General features: G+C 40.9%; 1 protein-coding gene across 2 annotated transcripts; it reads left to right on the top strand.

Moving 5' to 3' along the window:
* Window positions 1-637: 637 nt before the first annotated feature.
* On the top strand, window positions 638-8,918 carry gja3 (gap junction protein, alpha 3). Of its 2 annotated transcripts, none has more exons than XM_023792916.2 (2): window positions 638-911; window positions 3,106-8,918. In XM_023792916.2, exon 2 carries the CDS (start codon window positions 4,071-4,073, stop codon window positions 5,559-5,561), a length of 1,491 nt encoding a protein of 496 aa, XP_023648684.2. In that variant the 5' UTR covers window positions 638-911; window positions 3,106-4,070; the 3' UTR covers window positions 5,562-8,918. The 2 variants fall into 2 exon arrangements, with proteins under 2 accessions (XP_023648684.2, XP_023648685.2); XM_023792917.2 differs by having other exon boundaries at window positions 639-911; window positions 4,163-8,918.
* The last annotated feature ends 1,336 nt before the right edge of the window (window positions 8,919-10,254 follow it).

The raw sequence follows: 10,254 nt of genomic DNA on the forward strand, positions 1-10,254 counted from the left end.
GTGTTTACAGTATTCCCCACGGTTGCAACCAAGTCGCCAGTGTAAAATTTCAGAGGGCGGTCAGAAGAGGGCGACAATAGACAGTTTAAGGTGTTTTGACGTTTTTTTCCCCAACCAGGTAAATTTGATTCGGTCATCTAACTATGAGGTGTTTTCCATTCATATAACCTAAATCAATAAACAGCATAATTCACGTCCATAGTTTTATAGACTTAAAAAGTGGTACCTCATTATTAAATGCTGACTAATAGGTCTACAAAAAGTAATTAAAATTGTAGGATAATATTAAATACAAAACGTGCAGTATACTATAACATATTGACAACACATTCTGTACATGGAAAAAACTCATTCGCGCTCTCTGGCTTCCTTTATTAGTATTTCTTGCTTTTTACATCTTCTTGTGTCCCTGCAACGGACAGAGGTTCAGTAAGATGCACGTTTTTTTAATTAATATCCATTCGTAATGCCGTTTAACAACACTTTCAATTAAGACACATCAATCGATAATTCAGAATACATTCTGATTATTCATCATACAGCAGACAATTTAACCAACTGATTAATAGCTGTAACATTTTATAACCCAGTACTCCATAACAATAAATACAGCAGTCCAAGAACACAGAAAATAAAACACTTTTGAGCCTATTTTTCTCGCTGCTTGGAGTAGGGCCTATTCGCAGACCGGGTGATCAGTTTTTGGTGGTGGGCATGGGCGTGGCATGTGCTCTTGCAGTCTGATGACTCTTGTGATTCGATCATGCATGGTCATGCAATGTGACAGTCGCGATGGCTGGGGACGGGCGGCTGCTGCGCTTCAACGGATCCCATCTCGAATCCCACACGCCACGAAAAACTAGCCTTCTGCGCAAGACCTGAATCCACGTGTGAAGGAGACCCGCGATTTAGTAAGTCGGCTGCGTGGCAGCTCTCCAGACAGTTGGTAAAGCGGAACAGCTGCTAGGACTTCATTGCGTGGGTGCGGAAAAGGGAGGGTTACGCTGCCTAGTACGCTTTGTATGATATACAACGCCCTCAAAATACAGCACCGCAGGCAGAAAGCTATTGATTTCAGTTTCTAAAGTTCCCTAGCCCAATGTAAGGTAGTGATTATCGATCAAGGCTTCACTTTCCATGCTGGACTTTTATTTCAGGTGGATCCAGAATTGGTTGCTCGCATCAGAATACAGTATCATTATTTTGCATATATTTCGTTGACTTATTTTTATTATTGATAATTAAAAGTTTCTGTTGCTGCCAGCCATCAGACCAAAGGCTATAAACAATGAACAAGACAAAAAGGACATGGTTTGCATATATTTTTCACTGCTGTCACTAAGACAAACTAGAAATTTCCCTATTGTCGGGGTGTCAGACGCTGTGAATATTTTTTTATTAACATGTCCATTCAAAATAGTTTTAACGCTTAATCAAGTAACATTTAATTATTAGATTAGTATAATTATAGTACATCTAAAATGAAAATGCAAAATAATCTAGCATAGACAAAATTAACGTAGCACAAATAATAATATATATATAATATATTTAAATATATTTTAGCGCAAAGTGCATTAAATGCTCAGTTTGTCACTGGTGTTATGACATCTTGAGACACCAGTTTTGTCATATACATTTATTTATGTTGAAATTTATTTTAACATGTCTGCATTTACTGTGGGAATTCCATTTAAATAATCAAATTACAATGATGCTTTAGAACTATAATACCAGTGACAGAACAAGCGATTTTATTTTATATTATATTTTACATAATGGCAAAATTAACAGATAAAATATTAACAAAGGCCTAATTCCCACTAGATTTTTACGTGTTCTGATCATTCTTGACAGTGACTATAATACCAGTCATTTTTTTAATGGCTGCCCCGGAGGGGGGGGGGGGGGGGGGTAAGGGGACCTAGTGCAACTATTCAAAATCAATGATATATAAAGGATATATGGGATTATTTTCACAAAAGTTCAATTGAAAAGTCCTTACAGTGCACAATACCATTAATGTGTAGAAGTTTTAAAGAAGGCTTTATATTGTTAGCTCATGGCCTATTTGTGTATGTGATTGTTACAATACTACACAGAAGGAACCGTCAAGAATTTATTTAGTCTTTGTTTTTGTTTGTATGTGTGATAAGATCATAACAGTAGTCATATACGTTATTTTAACCTCTATAACATGGTTTCCCATTCCAAATAGCAAATGACCATATCTATCTATCTATCTATCTATCTATCTATCTAAACACTATACTAAGCCTATAACGACATATGTTAATAACAGTATAGCATTATACATGTAACGCATGCATACATTCCTTTTTGTATAGCTAAGTACGTCTGATTCAATTAGCGTCTGTTCATCCGATTAAATGTTTTCGTTCATCAGCACTTCGGAATTTGATGAGACCGGCATTCGGCCGGGGCAGGACCATTTTTCAATAATAAGCATATTCAAATTGAAATTGTTTTAATAATTTAGTTTTGTTTTCTTCGAAAACGGTGTGCATGTTTCAACTCCAAGAAAGCAATTGCCGGTTTGTTATTTAAATTAACATGACTATATTCCTCGTATTAAAATCAAATAAAATTCACAAAGTCCAGTACAAATATACACAAATTATAGGCTATTGTTATTTTCTGTAGCGACTACCTCCGGTGAATAAAAGTATAAAAAGTAACTTAGTAAAACTTAGTAATTTGAACTTTAGTAAAAGTTCAAATTAGAGCAGCGCATTACTCATAATCACAAATAAACGTAGTTAATTTTATCGTATTGGGAAATGCTATTACTCTGCCTGTCAGAACAATTAGAGTAGCGTGTATGTATTCATTATCCTAAGATGACTAACCGCAAGCACAGTCCATGTATTTGTTGCTTATTATACAAAGACATATTAATAAGTTTTCCATTTTAAGCATTTGGGCCTGTCTTTAAATTATATGTCCATGCGTAAAGCATCTAATATAGAATTTAGTTTTAAAAAATCAACGTTTTTTATTTACTGCATTCTCATTAACAGTTATTACTTATTTTACTCGTTCGATTAATACAAGTAACATAAATGAATTCATTTCTGCTTGAAGAATTGTCGAACAGGTACAGCCGAAGGTAGAGCCGAAGAGGGAGGTAGGCCTACTTTAAAATACACTAGAGTACATGCGACCTATCCAGGGCACTTTGTTGTGCAAATTGCAGGCTAGGTAATTTAAGTAATACGATACCATGAAAAGTGTTCTTCTTTTTTAGATAATTGTACTTTATGTTAGCCAACATTACCATTATGTTTACTAGTACTTGCTGAGAACTTTGCTGTCTGCTATAATATGCAAATGAATTTAAAAAATGGAAAAAAAGAGATATTTAACATATAGTAATGTTTAATGTTTGAACCCCAAACCTGGAATTGTGAGACAATAGTACTAGCCACTGTTTTGTCCACAGCTCTCTAAATTATATAAAATTATAATAAGTATAATGATTGCATATAGTACTGACATATACATTTCATAGTTATATTATAATAATATATTATAATGATATTATATAATATGATATTGTAACAGTAAATTGGAATTCATTAATAATGTGATATCCATCCACAGCTGATACCCACCTGCCCTGTGCAGATTTGTAGGGGTCCTGAGCTTGTTCCAGAAGCCAGAAAGGCAATAACATATTACACATCTAGTGAAAGTGATTAATTGTAGATTCACCGCAGTGTGCCACTACAAAATGCATCCACTGCATTAAACCTTATGTGACATAGCATTGGGTAGCTGTTGTTTATCGCCCAGGGAGCAGTACCTTACACAGGGTACCTTATTGGTATCTTGCTAGTCGGGGATTTAAACAAGCAACCTTTCAATCACAAGGGCACTTTCCTAACCATTGGGCCACCTAGCCAAGTTATCAGCAGCCTATAACCTGTTGCTGTGACTTAAGAAATAAATGCGCATAATCGTATAATGTGATGGACATTGAGGGTGGTCCTGTGCTTTGTGTCTGGAATAGCCCCCCCCCACAGACATGTTCTGAAAGTAGTTGAAAGATGGAGGGAAGGAGTGCCCCCCCCCCAAATCCAAACACACTTCATCACCTGCTTCAGTCCCTCTCTCACACTACACCACACTTTCTTCTCAGGGCACAAACAGGGCACAGATCACACAGGATGGGGGACTGGAGCTCCCTGGGACGACTGCTGGAAAATGCGCAGGAGCACTCAACTGTGGTCGGCAAGGTCTGGCTCACCGTGCTGTTCATCTTCCGCATTCTTGTGCTTGGGGCAGCTGCGGAGGAGGTCTGGGGCGACGAGCAATCCGACTTCAGCTGCAACACGCAGCAGCCCGGCTGTGAGAACGTCTGCTACGACGAAGCCTTCCCCATCTCGCACATTCGATTTTGGGTGTTACAGATCATCTTTATCTCCACGCCCACTCTTATTTACCTGGGCCATGTGCTCCACATCATCCACATGGAGGAGAAGCAGAAGGAGGAGGAGCTGCGCAAGGCAGGACACCTTCAGGAGGCCGACGAGCTCCTCTATAAAATTGGAGAAAGCTCATGGAGGGATGATGGTGGAAAGGGCAGGAAGGAGAAGCTGCCCATTCGAGATGAACATGGCAAGGTCCGCATTCGTGGGGCTCTGCTGCGTACTTATGTGTTCAACATTATCTTCAAGACGGTATTTGAGGTTGGTTTCATCCTGGGCCAATACTTTCTCTATGGCTTTCGGCTGAGGCCGCTGTATAAGTGTTCCCGTTGGCCCTGTCCCAACACCGTGGACTGCTTCATCTCCCGGCCCACAGAGAAGACCATCTTCATCATCTTCATGCTTGGGGTAGCCTGTGCCTCACTACTGTTGAACCTGCTAGAGATCTACCATCTAGGCTGGAAGAAGCTCAAGCAGGGCATGAACAACGAGCTCCCAGCTCAGCGTGAGTCCCCGCTCCTTACAGGCATGGATGAAGAGATACTGGCCTCCCCCAAGCCCACAGCAGGCATGGATGCCCAGACCCTTGGCTACCTGCCTAATTACAGGGATGCAGCGGTGGTGAGTGGGGGTGCTTCTTTCCTACCTGTGGGTAAGTATAAGATGGATCCCCTCCTGGAGGAAATACGGGACCCCCCCTCGACGGTCTACCTGGGCAGCAGGGGATCTCACTGGGCAGCAGTTAAAAATAAAAGTAACAACAACAACCAGGCCTCCAATCATAACTGGGTTAATGTGGCTGTTGAGCAGCAGACTGCAGAGAGTAAGGTCATGTCAGTTTCATCTTCCTCCTCCGCTGCCACCTCACCCTCTTCCGCTGACAGCAGCAGACACGATGGCCAGAAGTTGTGGCCGGCCAAGAATGCAGATTCATTGACACCTGCCGGCTTGAGCCGGGGGAGTGCAGGCGACCTTGCGGGAGGCCCAGCCCAGGGCCACTTTACCACCATCGCTGAGATGCACAAGCCGCCACCCCCAGGTGTCACGGACATGCGGTGCCTCAACAAGGCCGCCCACGCCAGGGCCCGGTCAGATGACCTGTCTGTCTAGCCCGGACAGCTGTCTCTGCCCATCCCACTTTTATATAAAAAGTGGAAATGATGAATGAAAAATAGCATAAAGCAGGGCACTGGAGGGTACAAATCTCACAACATAAATCTGTAAACAGCAGCATTGCATTGTGGTTGGTGGATTGTAGTATCTTGTGAACAGGTCCATCTGTGGAGTTGTGGTGCTTATGCAAATGTTACCTGAGGACCGGTTGAATAGCAGGAAGATAGAGATGTAGGGGACAACCTCAACAGCATTTCCAGATTTGTCAGGAAATTTGTGCAGAAATATGTATTTCCCTTTCTTTTATTAATTTATTTTATTTCATTTTCTGGAAAAGCATTCTGAGCACTAGGTTGTTTTTGGGCTGGTAAGTCTCAGTGAAACCTCTTCTGTTAATTTAACTGTTAACTGTTTCAGTTATTCATCCTGAAAATTCAATTTGCCTCTGAAGAAGTGGGAGTTTAGTTTGACAGGTCATTTTCTGAGAATTTTAGAAAACACTGGACAGCCTTTGCTGTCCAGCTCCCCTCAGTAAATGATGGGTTTGGCCTTCCTAAACAGGGGCCAGCTGTTGGACCTTACAACTCCACCGCACAGGGTCATAAGATCAGATTTACCTTAATGGTAAATTTAAGAATCTCCTGTTCCTTGAGCTGCAAGAAATATATATGAAACATGCTCTGCATATTCATAAAGGAATACTGCCATTTATGACATTGCGTTAGAGGAACAGGTAGCCCGGTTTGCAATTTTTTTATTGCTGAAATGTTTTGCTGAAGCTGGGGTGGTGTAGTGGTTATAGCACTGTTGCCTCACACCTCTGGGACCAGAATTCAAGTCTCTACCATGGCTCTTTCTGTGTGCAGTTTGCATGTTCTCCCATGTGTTGTCGTGGGCTTTTCTCTGCATACCCTGGTTCCCCCCTGCCACAAACTCCCAAAACATGCTGAGGTCAATCAGAGTTACCTCATTGCTGGTGAGAGTGTCTCTGTGACGGGTTGGTGTCCCATCCTGGGTGGTTCCCTGCCTTGCACCCATAGACTCCAGATCCCCCCACACCCCTGAGTAGGACAAGCAGTTACAGGAAATGGATATTTCAGTGAAATTACTTTTTATCTTTTTTATTTTTTAAGTTGATTCATCTCTTATTTTTATCTATCTATCAGTACAAATTGTGATTTTGTCCACTATATTAATGGACATTAATGGACACGCAGATATATTACTATCTGTGTGGACTTGCAGTAGCTCAGCCGCTTGTATAAGGAAGGATGCCTTTTACGTCAGTGTTTGATGATGCAGGTGATACCTGTTCAGGTGAAACTACAAGTCATTGCTTTGGCAACAATTTGAGTGCATTTCACCGTTTTGGTTTTACATCTGGTATCAGCTGCTCAGACAAATGTTCCTGTGAGCAATGGAGCAGTTTGTTAATTAGTTTATTAACTGAAAATGAGGCTGATGGAAAATTGATCAGTTGTTCACTCAAGTTGTGCTGTTTACACACCTGTAAACATGTCAGCATGCAAGTTCACATCCTCCCACATATTCATAACACAGACATGTATATCATCGTATAGAGCAAAACGTGAATGCAGCTGCAGTGCAATTCTGAAAAGAAAGTGAAATCCAAACATTGAATCTGCTCTGTTTATGCAAGAAAATCACCGAGCATAAAATATTTGTAACTCCAGACCCTGCAGTTAATATGACTTTTCAATTAACCATTGAAAAGTGGCTTTGACAGTACAAACTTCAGGCTAAGTTGCAGACTTCATCTGCTGAAGTTAAATAATAAAATAAAATAGATCAGATAATTTGATCATTTCAAATGAAACACAAACCCTTAAGACTGAGAGCACTGTTATTTTTAATCTAACCACTGTCAATAGAGCTATTAATTTTTAATCCCTCTTTAAGTAAGGAGAATCTTGTGGATAGATTAGTAGCCTACAAGTAGATTAATAGCATATGTGATAATTCAATTGCTATTGGTTTATAGTGTCAACAGAAGTGGGGTCTATCAACCAGAATCAATATCTAGCAAAGCTTTTGTGTGTTTCTATGTTTAATACACTCCCAAAGCAGTGATCTAAATTATGGATTCACTTTTCTGGGGGGGGGGGGGGGGGGGTATGAAAAAAGTGGTAGGTATTTTCTCTTTTACCCATCATGAACTTTGCCTTTGTTTTCTATCCAGAGTTCACTTCTTAACAAATGCCAATTTTTAAAGGTGCTAAATGAGGTGGCCTGCCAATGTATGACATGTTCTTTTTGTCATTTTCTCATGCCTGGTTTTAGGTACATTGCACATTATTCAGTGGTGTCTGAATATTACTTAAATAGAAATATATGCAACGCCAAACAAGAACTAATCAGTTTAAGCTACTGTACTATGCAGAGGCAGATGGGAGAATATACCGTGATTCTCTCAAGACTTGGTTACTTTTATCGTTGCGAAACAATGAATATTTTTTTCCTTTCAGATGTACGTGCACTTTCATTTTCACACATTTCAATGTATAAAAACAAGAAAGTGTGGTATTATGTCCTCTGATTTCAAAAGTTTACATTTTAGTATTTAGGTAAAGATTTGCACATTTAGACAAACATGCTGTTTTATGAAATTCATATTGTTAGGGATGGACGAGATTCTGCAATGTTTATGACTCTTTAAAAGAGAATGTCTTAATAGCAGACACAATGGTTCTTAGAATTAAGGACAGTATTAAAATAACTATATATTGAATGTGATTTAAAATTATGCTGATAATTTAAGTTGCTTATTTGTTGAGTATTGGACTCTTAATATTGTCTGAAATGACTGCAGAAAGTGTGAATTTTAACAATGGAATAATGACCAAGAGACTCTTCCTGGTTGCTCAATGCATTGATAAGAAGCTCCTCTAATACATTTGCAACATTACAATAATGTTACTGTGTCCTTACGACATCAAACAAACACTGAAAGAATTAGGTGGTACGTAAACTCCCCACAGCCCACTTCGCTCACACAAACATCTCAGCTTTTTTTATTTACAGGAGTCTTCTCCAGTCGACAATCCTCACCCGTGCACATGCAGTCATATAGGTGACAAGGTCTAAGAATAGCAACTCACCCACCCTAGGATAAGGATGGTCTGCTTTTGACTTTGAATTTCTTGTACAGAATGAGATTCCTCTGGCCAGTCAGGGAGTGGCAATCACCTACATCTGCCAACAATGGCAGCCTCTGTAAATGCTGTCTCAAAAGAAGTGCCTTCTGTATGAATTTTTGTAAGAACAAGTTGACATAAATGTTCATTTACCTCAAATGTTTACAAACCTCTTACTAAATAAACTTTTTGTACCATATTTCTGTTATCTTTGTTTGGCCTTTGTTCCTGGTTGTGCTGTATGGATGATGTGAAGGGTTAGCTGGAAGGTGTTTAAATTATTGTGACTCAGTGAGTAACAGAACGCCATGCCTCCGGGGCTTGGGGTTTGAAATCTGCCTCTGCTCTGTGTGCTGAGTAGGTATGTTTTCTTAGAGTCGAGTAGGTTTTCTTTCTCTAAATATGTTGGTTTCTTCTCACAGTCCAAAGGCATGCAGCTAGATTAATCAGTTACAAATCAACTCTAAGTTGCCCATAGTGCATGGTTCTGGGTTCTGGGGGGGAGCAGTGCCCCCATGACAACATGGGCTAAAATTTTGTAGGCTAGGAACAGGTGAAACACAAACGTAAGCACATTTCCTTGACAGACTCTTTGTGCTGGGTGGTCAGCTCGCTTGAGCTGGGGAAAAGTAAAGTTAACGACAGAAAAAAATAATCAAGCTTGTGTGTAAACAAGAAATTAGGATGAGTTATATATTTGGAAAAATTGTAAAACGTGACTGCAAAGAAATGAGTTTCCTCTGCAGGGTGGCCTGGCTCTCCCTTAGAGATAGGGTGAGGAGCTCGGTCATTCGGGAGAGACTCAGAGTAGAGCCGCTGCTCCTCCTGCATTGAGAGGAGCCAGATGAGGTGGCTCGGGCATCTGCTTAGGATGCCTCCTGGACGCCTCCCTGGTGAGGTGTTCCGGGCATATCCCACTGGGAGGAGGCCCCGGGGAAGACCCAGGACACGCTGGAGGGACTATGTCTCTCGGCTGGCCTGGAAACGCCTTAAGATTTCCCCCGGAGGAGTTGGATGAAGTGGCCAGGGAGAGGGAAGTCTGGGTTTCCTTGCTTAAACTGCTGCCCCCACAACCCAACCCGAACAAGCAGTAGAGGATGGATGGATGACTGCAAAGCATTTCATAAATAACTTATCGGTTTACAAAATTGTCTTTTGCTTCTTAATGCAGCAATCTAGTGAGTAAGAAAACTAGTAAGCAAGTAATACATGGAGGACATTAAGCTCAAATGCATCTGCCCCCCCTAACAGAACAACTGGCCCAGGTCTGGCCCTCCCAGTTGAAATGGTCTAGAACCACCACTGTATGTGTGTGTCTCTGTGTTTGTGTCTGTGTGCCTTGTGACTAGCATCAGGCTAAACCTAACCCTAAACCTAAGCCTAGCCCCTGCCTTCTGCCCTGTTCTGCCCACACAACCCTGTACTCTCTCGATAAGAGGAGAGAATGGTGGATACATGGATGATCAGATCAGCTCCTGATGATATGACTCGAAAAACAAAAACAGAGCGACCCAATGAGTCACCATGCCACCCTT

This window comes from Paramormyrops kingsleyae, chromosome 16, assembly GCF_048594095.1.
Source record: "Paramormyrops kingsleyae isolate MSU_618 chromosome 16, PKINGS_0.4, whole genome shotgun sequence".
Taxonomy (NCBI): domain Eukaryota; kingdom Metazoa; phylum Chordata; class Actinopteri; order Osteoglossiformes; family Mormyridae; genus Paramormyrops; species Paramormyrops kingsleyae.